The sequence below is a fragment of the Schistocerca cancellata genome, chromosome 12 (genome assembly GCF_023864275.1).
Source record: "Schistocerca cancellata isolate TAMUIC-IGC-003103 chromosome 12, iqSchCanc2.1, whole genome shotgun sequence".
Classification (NCBI taxonomy): domain Eukaryota; kingdom Metazoa; phylum Arthropoda; class Insecta; order Orthoptera; family Acrididae; genus Schistocerca; species Schistocerca cancellata.
This window is the reverse complement of record NC_064637.1, coordinates 57514086-57537695: the sequence shown is the minus strand read 5'-3', so window position 1 is coordinate 57537695 and position 23610 is coordinate 57514086. Positions and strand designations below refer to the sequence as shown.

Sequence of the window (23610 nt, the reverse complement as noted above, 5' to 3'; positions counted from 1 at the left end):
TAAGGGAATGTAGTAGAAGAGTGTCTTCCAACATTTATGAGGTTATTACCTGTGAGTGCAGACAGATATTACCTAGTACCCCCACCAAATATCATTACCATTAGTGCTTAACTAAATTTTAGAATGAAAAAAAATTCTGTTTGAACACTTTTGTTCTTAGAATGATGGAAGATAGTTTCTGTAGGTGTTGATTATATAATGAACTGATAATTTTGCTTATTTCTAACACTCTTGTTTATAGAATGATGAAACACTTAGCAGGTCACTGTGATTGCTACCTATAACTCCCCTTCAGAAAAGAAAGCTAACTATCCACATTTAGGATAGTCACTTGTTACAAAATGTGCTTCCTCTGCGCAACTCCTCTCCCTAGTGGCTCTTGCTTCATCCACACTATACACCCCCATTTAAAAGTAAATTATTTCATTGTCAGCTTTCTTACTTCTGAACTGGTATAAATTGGAAGATCTTGAGTTGCCTAAGCTTTATGTCTGACAACTACTGTTACTAATAATAATAACTCTGCATAGGCCCTGCAGCAATTTAGTAACCATTATGCAGTTACTGTTGTGTTGCGCCTTCAATTAGATGGATTACTGTTGCCAAATGAATAATGAATCAATTTGTGATCCACTGCAGGAACTACCTACAACTCAAATAAGGCATTTTGATGAGATATTAAAGCACATGTGATGTGTATGTCTCAGTTTTACTGTCATAGGTACATGGCACAAAGTAAAAAGTTTATGTGTAAAAAGTGGACCATGTGGGTAGAAGTTGTATATTCATTCATTTCATAAGCTTTAACGTCAACCAAATTGTGTCACGGGTTAATGCTTGTGTTTGAAAAAGAGCTGACGACTGGTAAATTAGTAATCAGTATTACAGTCCTACAAAATGTTAATAATATTAATTACCTTTAAAAATAATTTAGTTTTGTAACGGTAACACAATCGAAAGCTTTTGTTTTTGCCCCTTAGAACATTTCATTTTACCTCCAGGTTGAGAACCACTGTAGTAGAATGATACACACATTGCAAATTACAATTGCATCACTGGAATCACTGGATGTTATTAAGAGAGCACATTGCAGAGTTAGAGGCCTGAGTTTTGTAAAAATACGTTAGCATCACCCTCTTTCTTAAAAAAATAGAGTCATTAGTGCTTTTATAAGCAATGGAATGGTTGTTTGGATGGCAATGCTCTGTAATTAATAAATCAGAGAATAATTACTTTGCTTCTTGGAAAAGACATTCTACAGTACATATTTTAAATGTGTGGTACATAGTCAGGAACATGAATCTGTGACCCCCAAAACCCACATAGCATGCCTGCACACATAAAATCCGAGTACGTGCATCACCAGGTACACTTGAGAATTGTAGGGGGATTCTGTACAAGGTGGGGAAGCTGGAACAGGAATCTGACGAATCACTTAAGTGCAGAGGACGAAAAAGTTTATCCTCAAGCGTGTTGTATCCCATTCATGTTCCCAACACAACTTATTAACCAGGGTATGGTGATTGTAGTGTTGACAGCTGCCTGGGTCAGATGTTATGTTCGCTTGTGAGTGATGTGTCACACTAAGTAGTCACTGAAGCTGATAATTTAATAAATACACGCCACTATATTTCCTTTCTAAGCCAGGTCCGCAGCTTTTGGTCTAGTGGCTAGCGTTGCTGCTTCGATTCCCGGCCAGTTTCGGTATATTCTCTGCCCAGGGACTCGGTGTTTGTGTTCATCATCATCATTCGTGACAGTGGCTCGATCTGACTGTGTAAAACTTAGACTGTGCAAAAATTGGGACTTCGTACGGGCGCTGATGGCCGCGCAGTTGAACGCCCCACAAACCAAAGACAGTCATCCCCAAGCAGCTATTTAGAAGGCGTACAATAATGGTGTGCATACAAATTATACGCAGGTTGATTGTCGTAATACACATGAATGATTACAGATCTTTAATTGTGGATCACAGTCATCCAAAACTGTACAAAGAGATTGCGGGTTGCAGGGTGTATCGCTTTAGAACATTAGACTTCACAATACGTTCAAATACTGATATTACCAATTATGATTTGTTCCCACAAACAGTGTTATTCCACAAGTCGTAAGAAAAAGAACCAATGTGTCAAATGGATTTAAATCATTCCCTGTTAAAGAAATTTCTTCTTTAAGTGTAATGAACGTATTACGTGAATGCAAAAGAAAATTGGAAATGGAAGTAGAACCAAAACTGGAGTATATGACGAAAACAGCTACCATAACAGAAGAATATAAACTGATACTGGAGAAATAGCAGGCCACCTATACCAGGAAATACACTCCTGCAAATGGAAAAAAGAACACATTGACACCGGTGTGTCAGACCCACCATACTTGCTCCGGACACTGCGAGAGGGCTGTACAAGCAATGATCACACGCACGGCACAGCGGACACACCAGGAACCGCGGTGTTGGCCGTCGAATGGCGCTAGCTGCGCAGCATTTGTGCACCGCCGCCGTCAGTGTCAGCCAGTTTGCCGTGGCATACGGAGCTCCATCGCAGTCTTTAACACTGGTAGCATGCCGCGACAGCGTGGACGTGAACCGTATGTGCAGTTGACGGACTTTGAGCGAGGGCGTATAGTGGGCATGCGGGAGGCCGGGTGGACGTACCGTCGAATTGCTCAACACGCGGGGCGTGAGGTCTCCACAGTACATCGATGTTGTCGCCAGTGGTCGGCGGAAGGTGCACGTGCCCGTCGACCTGGGACCGGACCGCAGCGACGCACGGATGCACGCCAAGACCGTAGGATCCTACGCAGTGCCGTAGGGGACCGCACCGCCACTTCCCAGCAAATTAGGGACACTGTTGCTCCTGGGGTATCGGCGAGGACCATTCGCAACCGTCTCCATGAAGCTGGGCTACGGTCCCGCACACCGTTAGGCCGTCTCCCGCTCACGCCCAAACATCGTGCAGCCCGCCTCCAGTGGTGTCGCGACAGGCGTGAATGGAGGGACGAATGGAGACGTGTCGTCTTCAGCGATGAGAGTCGCTTCTGCCTTGGTGCCAATGATGGTCGTATGCGTGTTTGGCGCCGTGCAGGTGAGCGCCACAATCAAGACTGCATACGACCGAGGCACACAGGGCCAACACCCGGCATCATGGTGTGGGGAGCGATCTCCTACACTGGCCGTACACCACTGGTGATCGTCGAGGGGACACTGAATAGTGCACGGTACATCCAAACCGTCATCGAACCCATCGTTCTACCATTCCTAGACCGGCAAGGGAACTTGCTGTTCCAACAGGACAATGCACGTCCGCATGTATCCCGTGCCACCCAACGTGCTCTAGAAGGTGTAAGTCAACTACCCTGGCCAGCAAGATCTCCGGATCTGTCCCCCATTGAGCATGTTTGGGACTGGATGAAGCGTCGTCTCACGCGGTCTGCACGTCCAGCACGAACGCTGGTCCAACTGAGGCGCCAGGTGGAAATGGCATGGCAAGCCGTTCCACAGGACTACATCCAGCATCTCTACGATCGTCTCCATGCGAGAATAGCAGCCTGCATTGCTGCGAAAGGTGGATATACACTGTACTAGTGCCGACATTGTGCATGCTCTGTTGCCTGTGTCTATGTGCCTGTGGTTCTGTCAGTGTGATCATGTGATATATCTGACCCCAGGAATGTGTCAATAAAGTTTCCCCTTCCTGGGACAATGAATTCACGGTGTTCTTATTTCAATTTCCAGGAGTGTATATAATTTGAGATGTAGCAGCGAGGTGTATTCGATCAGTGCTCTGGAGAACTATTAACCTGTTATTATCTCTATTCTCACCTCTAACAAATGTCGCTTTAAAATTGGAGTCTCTGTGAATTTATTACCAGCTGTTTAAATAACAGTACTGGGAGGTGTTTTACTGCCTGATTAACTGTGTTCGATAATATGTGAGGGATCGGACATTGTTCACTTTGTTATTCCATGGGTGCCAAGAAAAAAGCATTCTAACCAGTTACTGTTCCCACAGATGTTGTTACTCCACAGGTCATATCACAAGTTGTTTACACGGCAGACGAACTCTAGTAGTATTCTATTACACTACTGCCATAAAAAGGTACTATGTAAAATCTCCAGGAGCGACATAATGTGGAATGACTATATAAAGCAACGTCAGATCCTGCGCTGAGGTAAATCTTAAGGAAATATACTTAATCCACAAAAGAGGTGTTTTAGTAAAGACTTATTGGTAAAATCATGTTACTTGATTGGTTATGGCTGACCTACGAAGTCTAATGTTGAAAATTAGGTGGACTGATAAGGTAAGGAATGAGGAGGTTCTATGTAGAATCGTAGAGGAAAGAAATATGTGGAAAACACTGATAAGGAGAAGGGACAGGATGATAGGACATCTGCTAGGACATGACGGAATGACTTCCATGGTACTAGAGGGAGCTGTAGAGGGCAAAAACTGTAGAGGAAGACAGAGATTGGAATACGTCAAGCAAATAATTGAGGGCGTAGGTTGCAAGTGCTACTCTGAGATGAAGAGGTTAGCACAGGAAAGGAATTTGTGGCGGGCCGCATCAAACCAGTCAGTAGACTGATGACCAAAAAAAAAAAACGAAATCGCAACAGCAATATAAATGATTCACTGCATAGTATTGGAAGCTCCAGCTGTGATAGTCATATATCTGGCATAGTGATCATGAGACTACGTTAAAAGAGATTAGGGTATGTACATAGTACACTCCTGGAAATGGAAAAAAGAACACATTGGTACCGGTGTGTCAGACCCACCATACTTGCTCCGGACACTGCGAGGGGGCTGTACGAGCAATGATCACACGCACGGCACAGCGGACACACCAGGAACCGCGGTGTTGGCCGTCGAATGGCGCTAGCTGCGCAGCATTTGTGCACCGCCGCCGTCAGTGTCAGCCAGTTTGTCGTGGCATACGGAGCTCCATCGCAGTCTTTAACACTGGTAGCATGCCGCGACAGCGTGGACGTGAACCGTATGTGCAGTTGACGGACTTTGAGCGAGGGCGTATAGTGGGCATGCGGGAGGCCGGGTGGACGTACCGCCGAATTGCTCAACACGTGGGGCGTGAGGTCTCCACAGTACATCGATGTTGTCGCCAGTGGTCGGTGGAAGGTGTACGTGCCCGTCGACCTGGGACCGGGACCGCAGCGACGCACGGATGCACGCCAAGACCGTAGGATCCTACGCAGTGCCGTAGGGGACCGCACCGCCACTTCCCAGCAAATTAGGGACACTGTTGCTCCTGGGGTATCGGCGAGGACCATTCGCAACCGTCTCCATGAAGCTGGGCTACGGTCCCGCACACCGTTAGGCCGTCTTCCGCTCACGCCCCAACATCGTGCAGCCCGCCTCCAGTGGTGTCGCGACAGGCGTGAATGGAGGGACGAATGGAGACGTGTCGTGTTCGCTTCTGCCTTGGTGCCAATGATGGTCGTATGCGTGTTTGGCGCCGTGAAGGTGAGCGCCACAATCAGGACTGCATACGACCGAGGCACACAGGTCCAACACCCGGCATCATGGTGTGGGGAGCGATCTCCTACACTGGCCGTACACCACTGGTGATCGTCGAGGGGACACTGAATAGTGCACGGTACATCCAAACCGTCATCGAACCCATCGTTCTACCATTCCTAGACCGGCAAGGGAACTTGCTGTTCCAACAGGTCAATGCACGTCCGCATGTATCCCGTGCCACCCAACGTGCTCTAGAAAGTGTAAGTCAACTACCCTGGCCAGCAAGATCTCCGGATCTGTCCCCCATTGAGCATGTTTGGGACTGGATGAAGCGTCGTCTCACGCGGTCTGCACGTCCAGCACGAACGCTGGTCCAACTGAGGCGCCAGGTGGAAATGGCATGGCAAGCCGTTCCACAGGACTACATCCAGCATCTCTACGATCGTCTCCATGGGAGAATAGCAGTCTACATTGCTGCGAAAGGTGGATATACACTGTACTAGTGCCGACATTGTGCATGCTCTGTTGCCTGTGCCTATGTGCCTGTGGTTCTGTCAGTGTGATCATGTGATGTATCTGACCCCAGGAATGTGTCAATAAAGTTTCCCCTTCCTGGGACAATGAATTCACGGTGTTCTTATTTCAATTTCCAGGAGTGTAATATAGATAGTATTTTGTCCATCAGTATGTCTGTAGAACAGGAGTGAAAAGTTGTGACACTGTTAGGATGTACCAGCCACCATGCACTGTACAGAGGCGCGCAAAATATGTGTTTAGATGTAGGCTGTTCTCTACAAGGGGGTTGCAACAACAGTGGGATGTAATGATTTACATTAAGGCCAGCAGAGGACCGATGACTGGTGCAGGGAATGGGAGTTTGTACGAACAGGCAAGAGATGCAGTACTGTTCTATTAAACTACTGATGATGAATCACTAGAAGCAGTAGCAATCGTGAAATATCTGGAAGTAACCATATCAAATGATGGATAGTGATTGAGTACTTAAAACAAATACAGTACTTGGAAAATCAGCTGCAATGCTGAATTTCATTGGAGGAATCGAAAGGAAATGTAATCCATCCATGGAGGAGGTGGCTTACGAAACATTTGCTCAACCGATTTTTAAGCATTGCTCATCAGCTTGGGATCCTTAGCTGGAAAGGTTAATGAAAGTTCTTCCACCTTCGGAAGAAATTGTAAATCATGGGATTGTTTATAAAGTAATTTCTTTTACACTTGGGGATGATAAAGACACATTTATTCAGCGACTGAAAGGCTGTATAGTGTGTGTGTCGGATAGCCACGAAATCGGTAATGGTCATTGCAGTCCCTGTGTCCTTACTGTGCAGGAGTTCCATCGTTTTTCTTGAAGTTCACAATCGAAAGTGCACGCGTACTGGGGGAACTTAATCAAAATATGTATTGCAGATTTGGTGTGTTGAGAGAAGAAGAATTTTAAGAGAATTGGCAGTGTTCAAAGATAGATATTCTTGGTTGCATGCAATGTGCTACCACAGTGACTTTGGCATAGTCATTATTACTTGTTTAAATACAGTACCGATAACGTAAAAATGGTTACTGTAGATGCTTTCATACAGCAAAAAACTTCGCTAGTGCCATGGAATGTCTGGGCGTCTTATTTCCAGAAATATTACAGTAATAAAATCTAAGAGTTTAAGACTACCTACATATGGTGTCCACTGTGCAATTCTTTATCTCTCGAAGAGTATTTGCCAGCACGTAGGCAAGTACTGAAGTTCATACAATGGATCATCTGCCTGTATACCCCAACTGTCACATCTGCATGGAGGTCGGAGCTTTATTTCAGGTGTGACTGCTACTGATAACCATTGGCAAAGTGATGGCCATTGTGAAAACTCAACCGCAGTGCAGCATCAACATTGGCTCTGGGGTGCACTAGCAAGGGACTCCTGTTCCACTTTCTTACATGGTGTAAATACAAATGTGGGTGTTAGTGTAATATAGCAGTATTTTGTGTGTCTACGTACCTGTCTGTAGAAACGTTCCTGCTTGGATGTTTTTTTTATTTCCCACCGTTATTTACAAGTCTACTATAATTCATTAGTGTCACACACCTCTGAAGCAGCCTGATAGTGACAATGTGGTGTGCAGGCCATTGCTTTTAACAGACTCACAGTGGAGGTACAAGTTCCTTACTGCGAAACATTCCTGCATAAATAGACTTGGTACTCAGCAAGACTGTATTTGTTTCAGTAATGTAGTGTGCTAACTGTTAAATATTAATTGATTGGTATGTCAGTGTATTTGTTTAAATAATTCACTGGGATCATTGGTAAACATTTCAGGTCTCGCATTTACGCGAGTCTTTGTATGACGATCTTGAGAAGTGGGTATGTGGAATACTGGGAGAAAATAAACTAAACTTGAACAAATAGCATTACAGTTGTAACGGATTTCTCCAAAACTATGTATAGAAATGGAAGGTGGTCATATGTTAGAGTGCTTGTAGAAAGTACCATTGGGTGGCCATCAATTCATTAGATTATAGTAACTTAGTCTATAGGAAACTGCCCCTTTGAACTTTTGCATACAGTGTAATGTCAAAGTGTCTGACATATTTGGGTCACAGGTCAAGGTAATTACAGTAGCTCAAAAAACAGGATAATGCCTTTTTGAATTTCTCATTCCCACTGTGACATCTAATTGTCTGACATGATTTATTGGATCATGTTGTTGTTGTTGTTGTTGCGATCTTCAGTCCTGAGACTGGTTTGATGCAGCTCTCCATGCAACTCTATCCTGTGCAAGCTTCTTCATCTCCCAGTACCTACTGCAACCTACGTCCTTCTGAATCTGCTTAGTGTATTCATCTCTTGGTCTCCCTCTACTATTTTACCCTCCACGCTGCCCTCCAATACTAAATTGGTGATCCCTTGATGCCTTAGAATATGTCCTACCAACCGATCCCTTCTTCTAGTCAAGTTGTGCCACAAACTCCTCTTCTCATCAAACCTATTCAGTACCTCCTCACTAGTTATGTGATCTACCCATCTAATCTTCAGCATTCTTCTGTAGCACCACATTTCGAAAGCTTCTATTCTCCTCTTGTCCAAACTATTTATCGTCCATGTTTCACTTCCATACATGGCTACACTCCATACAAATACTTTCAGAAACGACTTCCTGACGCTTAAATCTATACTCGATGTTAACAAATTTCTCTTCTTCAGAAACGCTTTCCTTCCCATTGCCACTCTACATTTTATATCCTCTCTACTTCGACCATCATCAGTTATTTTGCTCCCCAAATAACAAAACTCCTTTACTACTTTAAGTGTCTCATTTCCTAATCTATTACCCTCAGCATCACCTGACTTAATTTGACTACATTCCATTATTCTTGTTTTGCTTTTGTTGATGTCCATCTTATGTCCTCCTTTCAAGACACTATCCCTTCCGTTCAACTGCTCTTCCAAGTCCTTCGCTGTCTCTGACAGAATTACAATGTCAACTTCTCTATATAAGAAATAAAAATGGACCCACAACTGAACCCCGTGGGACTCGGTAAATGGTTTCTGCACAGTCGCCAAAATTGGTCTGATATTTATCTCTTTTCACAGCGCTATTTCTACCTTCTGCTTTCGTGTTGTTAAGTACTATTGTTGCCTCTTTTGCAGGAGGGTGCGGCCAACGGCGAGTCTGGCGCGGGCTCCCCCAAGAAGTCCCCGTCTCGCATCCCGGGCCGCCGGGCCGCCTCTTCGCCCACCAAGGCGCCGCGCTCGCCGCTCAAAGCCAAGCTCACTCCCACACTGGCTGAGGCCCCACCAGCGCCCGAAAAGAAGAGTGAGTACCAGCCTGCCATGCTACACACCAGCGCTGCCACTGCTCTCATAGAAACCGCGGCTACGGGGCCCTGAAATGTTATGCTGTTACAGTAAATCAGTCCTGTCTACACCAAAGAAACTGGTACTGGCATGCGTATTCAAATACAGAGATGTATAAACAGGCAGAATACCATGCTGCGGTGGGCAACGCCTACATAAGACAACAGGTGTCTGTTGCAGTTGTTAGATCGGTTACTGCTGCTGCAGTGGCAGCTTATCAAGATTTAAGCGAGTTTCAATGTGATGTTGTAGCCGGCGCACGAGCGGTAGCATACAGCATCTCCGAGGTGGCGATGAAATGGGGATTTTCCCGCACGACCATTTCATGAGTGTACCGTGTATAACACAAATCAAGTAAAACACCAAATCTGCAACATTGGTGTGGCTGGACAAAGGTCCTCCCAGAATGGGACCAACGACGACTGAAGGGAACCATTCAACATGACAGAAACACAATGCTTCCACAAATTGCTGGAGGTTTCAATGCTGGGATATCAACAATTGTCAGCTTGTGAACCATTGAACGAAACATCATCAACGTGGGCTTTCTGAGCTGAAGGCCCACTCGTATACCCTCGATGACTGCACGACCCAAAGCTTTACGCCTGGCCTGGGCCCGTCAACACTGACATTGGACTATTGATGACTGGAAACACGTTACCTGGTCAGACAAATCCCGTTCCAAATTGTGTCTGGGTATGGCGACAACCTCATGAATCCGTGGACCCTGCGTCTGAGCAAGAGACTGTTCAAGCCGGTGGACGCTCTGTAATACTGTGGGGCGTGTGCAATTGGAGTGGTATGGGACCCTTGATACGTCCAGATATCACTCTGACAGGTGACACAAACGTAAGCATCCTGTCTGATCACCTGCATCCATTCATGTCCACTGACATGCGACGACTATAATATCACGTTCAGACTCATTTCAGTCATGATGCCCTGCAATTGCGGCAGCAGTAACCAATCTAACAACTGCTCCAGACCCTTGTTAGCTGATATGGGCGTTGCCGAAGACAGCGCAGTATTCTGCCTGTTTACATATCTCCGTATTTGAATATGCATGGCTATACCAGCGTCTTTGGCGGTTCAGTGTATAAATGAGTATCTGTCTTGAAACTTCCTAGCAGATTAAAACTGTGTATCGGACCGAGACTCGAAGTCGGGACCTTTGCCTTTCGCGGGCAAGTGCTCTACCATCTGAGCTACCCAAGGACGACTCACGCCCCGTCCTCGCAGCTTTACTTCTGGCAGTATCTTGTCTGCTACCTTCCAAACTTCACAGAAGCTCTCCTGCGAATCTTGCAGAACTAGCACAGGTGAAAGAAAGGATACTGTGGAGACGTGGCTTAGCCACAGCCTAGGGGATGTTCCCAGAATGAGATTTTCACTCGCAGGAGAGCTTCTGTAAAGTTTGGAAGGTAGGACACGAGATACTGGCAGAAGTAAAGCTGTGAGGACGGGGCGTGAGTCGTGCTTGGGTAGCTCGTATGGTAGAGCACTTGCCCGCGAGAGGCAAAGGTCCCGGGTTCGAGTCTCGGTCCGGCACACAGTTTTAATCTGCCAAGAAGTTTCGTCACAGCGCACACTCCGCTGCAGAGTGAAAATCTCATTCTGGAGTCTCTTTCTTGTTACGTTAAAGCACGATGTCAGGAAGCATTTGTGGCCAATTGTGTGCTCCACGAACAGTCTTGAAATCATTTTCTTCTTGTACATGCATCGCTTGTGAATCGAGTGTACGGCAGAGCGGACACGTGACGTGGTGAACGTCGTGTCGTGTTGCAGAGGTGCCGATGAACAAGGTGCAGGTGGGATCCGCGCCGTCGCCCAACCTCAAGACGGTGCGCTCCAAGATCGGATCGCTGGACAACGCGAGCTACAAGCCGGGCGGCGGCCAGGTCAAGATAGAGAGTCGGAAACTGGACTTCAGCAAGGCGCAGCCCAAGATCGCCGCCAAGAACGACGCGTACGTGCCGGGCGGCGGCGACAAGAAGGTGAGTCCATGAAAGTGGGCGTTGAGATGCTCCACCCCACTCCAACCCATCTCACCCCACCCCACCCTCTACAAGACATTATCTTTGGGTGTCAGTGGTGCTGGGTGTCAGTGGTGCTGGGTGCGTCTGATTGAGCAAAAAAAAAAAAAAAAGGCATATCGTAAGTAAGTTGTTGTCTGCTGAATCTTGAGATGCCGCTCCTATAAATTTTCATTTTGTGCGGTATTTTTCCCTATATCTTACAAATCACTTCGAGACCTGGTGGTAGTCAAGGGTCTTCCGTTATAGCGATTTTACGACTATGACGATTGGGGCCTGAAGATGCCATCAATGTAATGCTGAAACTGGTAGCACATAGAACTTCATAAAACAAAATAAATTTCTACAATACATACGGGTGTTGGTAAATTATTGCATCAAGAAGTTCATGCCAGCCATCGTCCCACGATCCATAATGGATCAACGAAGAGGCCTATAAGTGGCCTTGACTAAAATAGGGACGAGTGATACACGACAGTTGTATGGATGTATAGATGGTTTCAGTCTATTGTTGTCCCCACTGACTATCAATAGTGCGTATCCCTTTTTTGTCGTATGACTGAAAATCAAAAGATCTTCCTGTTTCTCTACAGCCCAATTATTGCATCAAGAAGTTCATGCCAGCCATCGTCCCACGATCCATAATGGATCAACGAAGAGGCCTATAAGTGGCCTTGACTAAAATAGGGACGAGTGATACACGACAGTTGTATGGATGTATAGATGGTTTCAGTCTATTGTTGTCCCCACTGACTATCAATAGTGCGTATCCCTTTTTTGTCGTATGACTGAAAATCAAAAGATCTTCCTGTTTCTCTACAGCCCAATTAGATCGTATGTAATTTCACTCAGGTGATAAAGGGGGTTCTGGACCCCTGGGCTGCCCCCCCCCCCCCTGCCATCTTTGGCTTCCTCTCCGTGACGTGTGAGACAACATGTCAACCGTACTTTTCTTGATCGCTGTATTGGTTGTGGTAGTACATCAGTAACTGATGTGTTGGGTCCCAGTTCGCTAGATCTGAACCCGATTGAACACATCTGGGATGTGATTGAACATGGCGTCAGAGCACTCGGCGCCCCCCTCCCTAGAGTTTATGGGTATTATATGTATATGGTATCTGTTCTTTTGGACATGTCTGAAAGGTAAGATTGTCTGCTGCAGGTAATGAGTGTAATGGGCAGGGGCGTGTGGACATTAAGTTGGCAGTCAGTTGCAGTCACACTACTCTCTGCGCTGTCGGTGGCTCAGATTGATAGAGCGTCTACCATGTAAGCAGTAGAGATGGGCAAAACTGTTCTTTTCAGAGATTGGATCAGAACTGTTCACTCCCTGAAATGAATTAGCTCTTTTTCATGACTCACCACTCATTTACAATAGAAAATAAATGGAAGGCACATTGCCCTTTAAACTTGGTTTATTCCAGTACTATACCTGTATTTTGATCTTATTTGATCCTATTTTGAAGTAACACTGACAATGAGTAAGAATTTTGTATTGTTTATTGAAATTTCCACGATATGACAAAGTTTTTGATTATTGATTTATTTTACACTATCGTGGTATTTTGGGTGATCGGAACATATTGTAACTTGAGATTTACATTAACAATATATTTGGCTATAATGTATTAAAATTTCATTAACCTCATATAAATACATCACATGCCATATATTTTTAAAGTGAACGTCTCCTTCCGAAGACGCCTAAAATCGCAAAATCCGTACCAGAATAAGAAAAAATATATAAATTTGACTGTAAGACGAAAGTGCTGCATATAGCCTTACGCAGAATAAAACAAGGAAAATATTGGTCTATCACATTTTGCGATATGTTTATCGGTTCGCTCGTAGTTAAAGCGTAAATTCGAGTGTCCATAATAAAAATCCTATAGTAAGAGGAGTCGTCAGGAACCTAATCTGATCAGTTTAAACAAATAAAAATAAAATAAAAATAAATGATGTATACATAACATAATAATGTAATATACATAGCGGTATTACTACGAAGAACAATATCCAGTAGAGACGAACTCCGATGCAGAAGCACCGAGTCGAGCAGGTCGAGCCGCGAGCTGTATTACTGCGTGAGCTAAGACGGCAGAGGCCAGAGTGACACCTGAGTTGCTTTGCTCAACGCTCTGGCTAGAGTCGAGAACGGTGGGGTGAGCGTTGAGCGGGCGAGTTCCGAGGGTGGGGGGAGCAGTGAACGGCCACCAGTCACCCGCTCCAAGACAAATCATCCGTCTCTTGCGAACAGGTTGTTGCAAGTAGTTCCTATGTTCTCCGCTAGGAGGACCTCTGTCCTGTTGCTCGCATCAACTGCCCAGAGGGCAGGACATGCGACTGAAACGATCGCCGACGGAGTGCGATGCGAAGTTAAGCTGCGCCAGACACTGCAAGCGGCAGACGACGCACAGAGACGGCACGGCATATGTGAAACACAAAATCCAATGGGGCACTGCACAATGCAGGCAGCCAAGGTAGAAGCAGGGCAGAGGCCGGCGCCGGCTGTGTTGTGTGGTGTGCACTGTGCTCTGACCAGCAGAGGCGCTGCTGATATGCTCCGTCTCTCTCTCTCTCTCTCTCTCTCTCTCTCTCTCTGCCATGGGAAACGTTTGGAGCTACCGTTCTTTTTTTCTGAATCACTGATTGTTCACTCCTTTGAAAGATTCAACTCTATGTATCAGTTCAGGAGCGGATCCCCCATCTCTAGTAAGCAGGAGATCCTGGGTTTGAGTCCCGATCGAGGCACACATTTTCAACTGTCCCCGTTGATGTACATCAATGCCTGTCAACTGCTCAGGGTCTTGATTTACTTATAATTTCGTTGTGGGTATTAGGTGACCTGTGTGTGCAGATCCATCAAGCTCTCATTGCTCCCATGCCACAACGTGTCGCCGCTGTTATCTGTGCCATAGGTGGACATAGTTAGATAGGTGGTTGTAATGTTCTGGCTGACCAGTGTGTCGTGTATTTGGCCGGACACGGCCTTCAAAAGGCGGACATGCCTGGATAAAGCCGGGCACGTGGCAACCCTTGGTGGGTGGCCAAACAACGTGGCAGCACGTGTGGTGTCTCGCAAGTCCCTGTTGTCCGAATATCTCGGGGTCCGCGTTTTTCCAGCATTTGTTTGAACCAGCCTTTACAAGGCAGCTTGATTACGTCATTAATAAGAGGCCTTGTGCCTCGCTGGACGGGGCAGCAGGCTACAGCCAAGGCTGGGCTGTAATAGCGCAGAGGATGCCGCCGGCGACTCGCAAAGCCTTTGTGACACACAGACACACACACACACACAAACACACACACACACCTCAGACAGACAGACAGACAGAGCCCTAACGAACCGCTACCCCCACCCCCCACCCCCAACCCGGGTTCCACGCCTCGCCCGTCCCGTTGCGCCCCATTTGACTCGCACTGTGTAGCTGGGACCGAGAATGCCGGCTCGTTAACCGCACCCCAGCGCCCGTGCCGCTACTACTGCATGCTCTGGCTCACTCCGAGACAAAACCACTTCACTTCTCTGGCAGCGCCGCATCTTCCAAGAACCCTCCGTCCCCGGAGAGATCGTGCGAACTCACAAGGGGAATGCGGATTTAATGCAAACTTCGTACACTCGTAGTGCTCCATGAGGACAACAAAATGTGTAACCAGTAGTCCGAACTTCTCAAGCGTTATTGAGGAAATCGCAAGATAATGTCGATCGTCAAATATTCACCTGTGCATGGCCATTTTTACCATGAACCGGAGGCAGCCGAGTGGTTAGCGTTCAAGCCCGGTTTTCGCTGGATCGACTCCCGTTCGTCAGTTTCTTTTTTTCAACACAGTCATTTACTATTTATATTACAATTTATATAATGGAAAAATACGTGTAATCGGATGGACTTTTATTAAATTTACAATGCAATTTGGCAGTCTACAAATTTATATTATCACAAATAATATTCATAACTATGAAATGGCCCTGAGCACTATGCGACTTAACTTCTGAGGTCATCAGTCGCCTAGAACTTAGAACTAATTAAACCTAACTAACCTAAGGACATCACACACATCCATGCCCGAGGCAGGTTTCGAACCTGCGACCGTAGCGGTCGCTCGGTTCCAGATTGTTTCGCCTAGAACCGCACGGCCATTCCGGCCGGCTCATAACTATCGACTAGTAAACGACCAAACGCATAAAGTGATACTGAAAATGTATGCTTGTCCGTGTCTTCAAAATTTTTCGTATTTAATCGAAAGAGAATGAGAAATTGCTTTTCTTGAAGACGCTATTAAAATACACTCGATACTGCATGACCAATTACCAGAGCCGATATGTAAGGAAATACTGCGTTATGCATGGTTTGATTCCAAATTATCGACCGGAAGAGAGGTTTTTGAAAATGTGAGCGAGGTTTGTTTTTCCACGGAAGATCTCAAAAGACCCTGTCTATGCGGAAACTTAGGATTTATTCAATGCACCTGGTGCCGTTTATCTTTATTTTTTCCATGTTTTTACGAAAAATGTCATCCTGCAACTTCTACTCGTAATGTCGGAAGCGACGATTAATTGTACATCTATCGACAGCCGTCTGTGGCGGTCAAAACTTGGAGGTAACAAGTCGTTTCTGACTACTTCCAGGTATAAGGGATTTCTCAAATCACGGACAAGCATACATTTTCAGTATCACTTTATCCATTTGGTCATTTACTAGTCGATAGTTATGAATATTGATTGTAATAATATATATTTGTAGACTGCCAAATAACATTGTAAATTTAATAAAAATCCATCCGATTACGCGTATTTTTCCATTATATCAATTGTAATATAAATACTAAATAAAATGACTGTGCTGAAAAGAAAAAAAAAATCTGACGAACGGGACTCGATCCAGCAATCCCGGGGCTTGAACGCTAACCACTTTTTTTTTAAATCTCATTTTGGATCATATGTTGAAAACAATAGACTGGCTGGGTGAGATTAAGGTATGTGAACACAAAATAAGCAGTCTCGCACATGCGGATGACTTAGTTGTGATAGCAGATTCGATTGAAAGTTTGCAAAGTAATATTTCAGAGCTAGATCAGAAATGTAAGGACTATGGCATGAAGATTAGCATCTCCAAAACGAAAGTAATGTCAGTGGGAAAGAGATATAAAGGGATTGAGTGCCAGATAGGAGGAACAAAGTTAGAACTGGTGGACGGTTTCAAGTACTTAGGATGCATATTCTCACAGGATGGCAACATAGTGAAAGAACTGGAAGCGAGATGTAGCAAAGCTAATGCAGTGAGCGCTCAGCTACGATCTACTCTCTTCTGCAAGGAGGAAGTCAGTACCAAGACTATCTGTGCACCGTTCAATCTTTCGACCAACTTTGTTGTATGGAAGCGAAAGCTGGGTGGATTCAGATTACCTTATCAATAAAGTTGAGGCTCTACATCCACATCTACATCTACATTTATACTCCGCAAGCCACCCAACGGTGTGTGGCGGAGGGCACTTTACGTGCCAGTGTCATTACCTCCCTTTTCTGTTCCAGTCGCGTATGGTTCGGGGGAAGAATGACTGTCTGAAAGCCTCCGTGCGCGCTCGAATCTCTCTAATTTTACATTCGTGATCTCCTAGGGAGGTACAAGTAGGGGGAAGCAATATATTCGATACCTCATCCAGAAACGCATCTTCTCGAAACCTGGCGAGCAAGCTACACCACGATGCAGAGCGCCTCTCTTGCAGAGTCTGCCACTCGAGTTTGCTAAACATCTCCGTAACGCTATCACGGTTACCAAATAACTCTGTGACGAAACGCGCCGCTCTTCTTTGGATCTTCTCTATCTTACGAATGTGAAAGTAGCTTGGATGATTGCAGGTACTAGTAGATGGGAACAATGGCAGGAGGGTGTCCACACTGTGGAAATCAAAGAAAAACTGGGAATGAACTCTACAGATGTGGCAGTCAGGGCGAACAGGTTTAGATGGTGGGGTCATGTTACACGCATGGGAGAAGCAAGGTTACCCAAGAGACTCATGCATTCAGCAGTAGAGGGTAGGAGGAGTCGGGGCAGACCGAGGAGAAGGTACCTGGATTCGGTTAAGAATGATTTTGAAATAATGGGCTTAACATCAGAAGAGGCACCGGCCGGCCGAAGTGGCCGTGCGGTTAAAGGCGCTGCAGTCTGGAACCGCAAGACCGCTACGGTCGCAGGTTCGAATCCTGCCTCGGGCATGGATGTTTGTGATGTCCTTGGGTTAGTTAGGTTTAACTAGTTCTAAGTTCTAGGGGACTAATGACCTCAGCAGTTGAGTCCCATAGTGCTCAGAGCCATTTGCACAATTTTTTGAAGAGGCACCAATGTTAGCACTGAATAGGGGATCATGGAGGAATTTTATAAGGGGGACTATGCTCCAGACTGAGCGCTGAAAGGCATAATCAGTCTTAAATGATGATGATGATGATGATCTCATTTTGTTCGTTTTCGGTCGTTGCAACTGCTCGGGGCGGACGTCGCAAGATACCGGTTTCAGTTCGTCGTTGATCCATTAACTCAGTTTTTTTTTTTATTACAGAGGGCAGCTAACCCTCTGACCGAACACGCTGAGATACCGTGCCGGCGCGTGTGAAACTTCCTGGCAGATTAGCCACTCGGCTGTAGCCGCTTCACGGTAAAAATGGCCACGCACAGGTATATATTTGACGACCGACATTATCTTGCGATTTTCTCAATAACACTTGCGAAGTACGCGCTACTGTTTACACATTTACTACCTCGGCTCCTGGTTTCCATACTGGGGAAGGCTGCGACATCATTTATCGATGGAAACTAACCTAGACCTCGGGCTATGCTACAGTTTAGTCTGTCACCGCAACCAAGATTTCAGTACGGGGTGACGCAGTATTACAGTGCAGCCAAACGTTCACATACTGTGTGTTCTGTCCGTTTCACAATCAACTACAAATAACATCCAAAGCTAACTCCAAGGTAGAATCTACAGGTAGCTTATTTATCCCCCAAAGTCATAATTCCCGACAGTTTACTACAGCATATCGTACTAAAAAACGTGTTTTCGAGATATCTTTTATGCAGTATAAGTTAGCTTCGCTGCACTCTTGATGTTTTTGGTATTTTCATTTACACTACTGGCCATTTAAAATTGCTACACCACGAAGATGACGTGCTACAGACGCGAAATTTAAGCGACAGCAAGACGATGCTGTGATATGGAAATGATTAGCTTTTCAGAGCACTCACATAAGCGCCGGTGGCGACGCCTACAACGTCCTGACATGAGGAAAGTTTCAAACCGATTTCTCATACACAAACAGCAGTTGACCGGCGTTGCCTAGTGAAAAGTTGTTGTGATGCCTCTTGTAAGGAGCGGAAATGCGTAACATCAAGTTTCCGACTTTGATAAAGTTCGGATTGTAGCCTATCGCGATTGCGGTTTATCGTATCGCGACACCGCTGCTCGCGTTGGTCGAGATCCAATGACTGTTAGCAGAATATGGAATCGGTGGGTTCAGGAGGGTAATACGGAACGCCGTGCTGGATCCCAACGGCCTCGCATCACTAGCAGTCGAGATGACAGGCATCTTATCCGCACGGCTGTAACGGATCGTGCAGCCACGTCTCGATCCCTGAATCAACAGATGGGGACGGCTGCAAGACAACAACCATCTGCACGAACAGTTCGATGGCGTTTGCAGCAGCACGGACTATCAGCTCGGACACCATGGCTGCGGTTACCCTTGACGCTGCACCACAGACAGAAGCGCCAGCGATGGTGTACTCAACGACGAACCTGGGTGCACGAATGGCAAAACGTCATTCTTTCGGATGAATCCAGGTTCTGTTTACAGCATCATGATGGTCGCATCCGTGCTTGGCGACATCGCGGTGAACGCACATTGGAAGCGTGTATTCGTCATCGCCATACTGGCGTATCACCCGGCGTGATGGTATGCCATTCGTTACACGTCTCCGTCACCTCTTATTCGCATTGACGGCACTTTGAACACTGGACGATACATTTCAGATCTGTTGTGACCCGTGGCTCTATCCTTTATTCGACCCCTGCAAATCCCTACATTTCAGCAGGATAATGCACGACCGCATGTTGCAGGTCCTGTACGGGCCTCTCTGGATACAGAAAATGTTCGACTGCTGCCCTGGCTAACACATTCTCCAGATCTCTCACCAATTGAAAACGTCAATGGTGGCAGAGCAACTGGCTCGTCACAATACGCCAGTCACTACTCTTGATGGACTGTGGTATCGTGTTGAAGCTGCATGGGCAGCTGTACCTGTACACGGCATCCAAGCTCTGTTTGACTCAATGCCCAGGGGTATCAAGGCCGTTATTACGGCCAGCGGTGATTGTTCTGTGTACTGATTTCTCAGGATCTATGCACCCAAATTGCGTTAAAATGTGATCACATGTCAGTTCTAGTATAATATATTTGTCCAATGAATTCCCGTTTGCCGGCCGGTGTGGCCAAGCGGTTAAAGGCGCTACAGTCTGGAACCGCGTGACCGCTACGGTCGCAGGTTCGAATCCTGCCTCGGGCATGGATGTGTGTGATGCCTTTAGGTTAGTTAGGTTTAAGTAGTTCTAAGTTCTAGGGGACTGATGACCACAGATGTTAAGTCCCATAGTGCTCAGAGCCAATACCCGTTTATCATCTGCATTTCTTCTTGATGTAGCAATTTTAATGGCCAGTAGTGTATAAACTTCAAATGCTTACCATTTTGTGCTCAAACACGGCTGTTCGCATGACTGAACAGTGATGTTTCCATGTCACGGATCTTGTGCTGTGATTGGCTGAGATGAGCAACCCGAACTACCGTCATGCTAATTTACACACCGCATTTATGCTTGTGTATTACAAAAATAGGCATTTTAAATGATAAAACGCACACAGTCACTCAGCTGCATCGTACATTTCTCTGTTAAAATTGTGTGTGTACCCATGTCTGGGTTTACAGATTTTTGTTGTTGATTCATGTTAACACCGGGTCTGGGCACAACACGTTCCTCCACTTTCATCCTAACCGCATGTTCCAAAATTGCACACTGAATTCATATTGTGTTGTTTTCGAACTCGTCGTATGCAGCTGTCATTCGCAAGAACGTAAAACTCACCACAACCATGCACAATACATTGACAGAAAGAAACTTGCAAGTAACGCACAATACTCGCAGTCAAAAAGCGGGGAAACTAAAGTAACGGGACATGTTTCGCTCATGGGGTACATATCGTGCGCTTTTGCCTTTAAGCATTCATGAAATTCTCGCTAGGTGGCGATACGTACGTTACCGTACTGCAGTGCGTTCTGGCGAGACATCTGCAAACTTATTCCAACGGTGAATAGATTAGCCAATGGCAGAAACAAAAGAACTGTCTAAAACGCTACCAAAAGAATAACATTAAACGTCCATTGCTGACACAGTTAAACATAATAGAGATATACAGAGACATATATTCGACAGGGAAGTTTCAACAACTGGATTCATTCCCACAGGATGTAAGGAGTGGAACTTCAGAATTATGTGTAGGTTGGTAGTACACGCTTAGGCTGAAACACCAGTCTTGGCGACTCCCTTGATAGCAGTACCCCGAGGAAACCGCGCCGCGAAACCTCTGCTGCACAGAGCTAAGCGCAATTTCGAGGCACAGTCTAGCTACTACCTGTTCGAAAAACGTCACTTGGTGTCACATATCAGCCGTTCCAAAAACGTTGGCCACCATTAACTAATTGCGTGTGGGAAATTTGCTAAATGCGTTCTGGTAATTTAAATTCTATAACATGTTACTGAGAAAATTTTTAATCTATATTTTGGGTTGGCTCCGCCTCAGAGCGTTTTAATTACGAGCCGCGCCTGGGTAGTGGAGACTGTGTCCGTTCGTATCACGTTTGCTATGATGGGTCTCTTAGAAGCAATTTGCTTCTTTCTTCTCCTTTTTGGTTACTGGGAATACGAAAAGACCTGACACTGGTTTGGGCTGTGTATATATAGTACGCAAACACGATTTGCTATGGATACATTTCTATTTTTATTACTACATGGTTGATGGTCTTCCAGAAGTGACAGGGCCAGTTGGTATCTCGTTAACCAGTTGTCTGTGGTTACGTTTCTTGATGTTTTGGAAATACATCAACTGCATGGCTACTTGGTTTTATAAAGTCTCCATTTGGTTGCTATCCTCAATAAAATTCCAAATTTTGAGGTGCAGCTTCCATTCTATATTTCCAAGGATTGGAAGGAATGTACATTCTAAAACTACATCGTCCTCGAAATTTTACAAGCATTTCATCTACAGTCACTTATTCTCCAAGAAAATAGTGCGCCTTGTAGTTTTTTTTGTGAACAAATCAAAGATATTTCATATATTAGCCAATTTATGCCATATTCCTCTGTCGCATCTAGCTGACTTATTATAAAATCTGAGATACTATACCAGGAACTTTGTAACCTCCCCCCTCACTTATCGACCTTAATGACAGTGAAAAATTAAACCACGTGTACCTAATGGAAATTTGGGAAAAGCAATCGTCACCGAAGTTAATTTGTCGATAAAGAAGGAGGAAAGAGTTACATCTAAATGAAAGGAAAAATGCTAATGAAACTGGTGGAAATTAATTTTGAAATAGGGGTAAAGTTAATAAATAAAGTAAATGTGCGGCCGTTACGTTAACAATCAACTAGCGGTAATTAGATATTTGAGATTTGGGGGAAATTACGGTCACCAGTCCTAAGGACAATTACTATAGTAACTGAAAAAGAAAGATTATTACACCTATAATTAGCACTAGAAGCGTGGCAACTGAAGGTTGACACGTGCAGTGTGAAAACTGAAAGTTTGTCAGAAGTAATAAATTTCGCTACACTCTGACTTAATTTAGCAAAAGAATTAATAAAACAGGAAAATTGAAAGTTAATTTAGTGACTGAAGTTAATAGTGAGCTTTCTTTCTGAAGCACATTGAAATTCAGTAAAATACGGTTAGTCTTGGACTACCTCAACAATCATTTCAAAAGCTACTTGAATCTACGCAATTTAGAAATAAGAGATTTAACTTTGATCTTGAATTAAATGATTCTGAACAATTAACAATAGTAAAATTTAGTACGTACCAAGCTGAGCTGCAGTCACAGGTAAGCTAAAATACGATAACAAAATTCGCACTCTTAATTTGTGCTTGTGTAATCTGAATATTGTAGCCAGCTATGAATACTTTAACTGAACTTTGAAATTAAAGCAGCGAAATTGAATTATATTACGTTAATGCTGGCGTTTGAATTTCAACGACACTCGGGTTCATTTCGGAAAAGGAAGGGACCCTGCTTGGCAATGCAATTGGGACAATGAGCAACAAAGGTTCATGCTAAGTTGCTGTAATTTTGTGATGCAACAATTTTAAAAGTCTGAAAAGCTGAGGTCTGCCGTACAGTTCTAAAACTTTACGTGCGTCCAGTCTTCCTCGTCGGTTGATTGAAGGTATGAAGCCGTCGGTCGAGGAGGTGGCGACAGTCACTCATTGTCGGCCGTCGCTGTTGCAGAAGCTGGATGTTGGCGCGCCTTCTTCTCGACACGGTCACCAGACGAAACGGGCTCTTGATGTGCGCCAGCTAATGCTTCCCGTCCGCGACACCGTGTCAGAAACTATCATCGCAAGTCGAGCGCAATTACATGCTGCCAAACCCCGAAAGCGCGGCAACTCGCGGGAGCTTCACACAACACACCTGCTCCACTCGCTACTCCAGCCAGACTCTCTCTCTGCCCGCGCTCCACGTGACAGAGTTAACACTACCAAAGATCCTACACACTTTGATTCTTCACACGACCTATCGATGTAATCGTTCGATAGCAGTTTTCCCTAGGCAAGACCCAGCGTAAAAATACAAATAATATTTACGAAACAAACCAATTATACATCGACATAAATGCATAAATATATATATACAAATAGTAAAACAATTACAATGTGTAAAGACACAGAAATGTCATATATTCAGGTAACAAAAATAAGGAAAACAAATTTATAGTACAATAGATGGAAATAGGAGGATATGCATTTCCGGCGTTACAACTTGAACCTCTGTAGAATCATTGCACGAGAGAATAATCCTAATCCCGTACCATCTCTGTCCCAGATATCTTCTAAATTTACCCTAAGCAGCCTTATATATGCCACCCAAATACATCAGACCAATGAAGGCTTCAATTTCAAATCTGTCTGTC

The 23610-nt window shown here is 45.1% G+C and overlaps 1 protein-coding gene across 2 annotated transcripts in view; it reads left to right on the top strand.

The window, feature by feature from the left end:
• LOC126109863 (nascent polypeptide-associated complex subunit alpha, muscle-specific form-like) overlaps positions 1 to 23610 on the top strand; it is a 258491-nt gene that overhangs the window by 38107 nt on the left and 196774 nt on the right. For both annotated transcript variants that reach the window (XM_049914929.1, XM_049914930.1), the window contains exons 4-5: positions 9143 to 9308; positions 11135 to 11343. In XM_049914929.1, coding sequence (XP_049770886.1) covers positions 9143 to 9308; positions 11135 to 11343 — 375 coding nt within the window. The remainder of the gene's footprint in view (positions 1 to 9142; positions 9309 to 11134; positions 11344 to 23610) is intronic.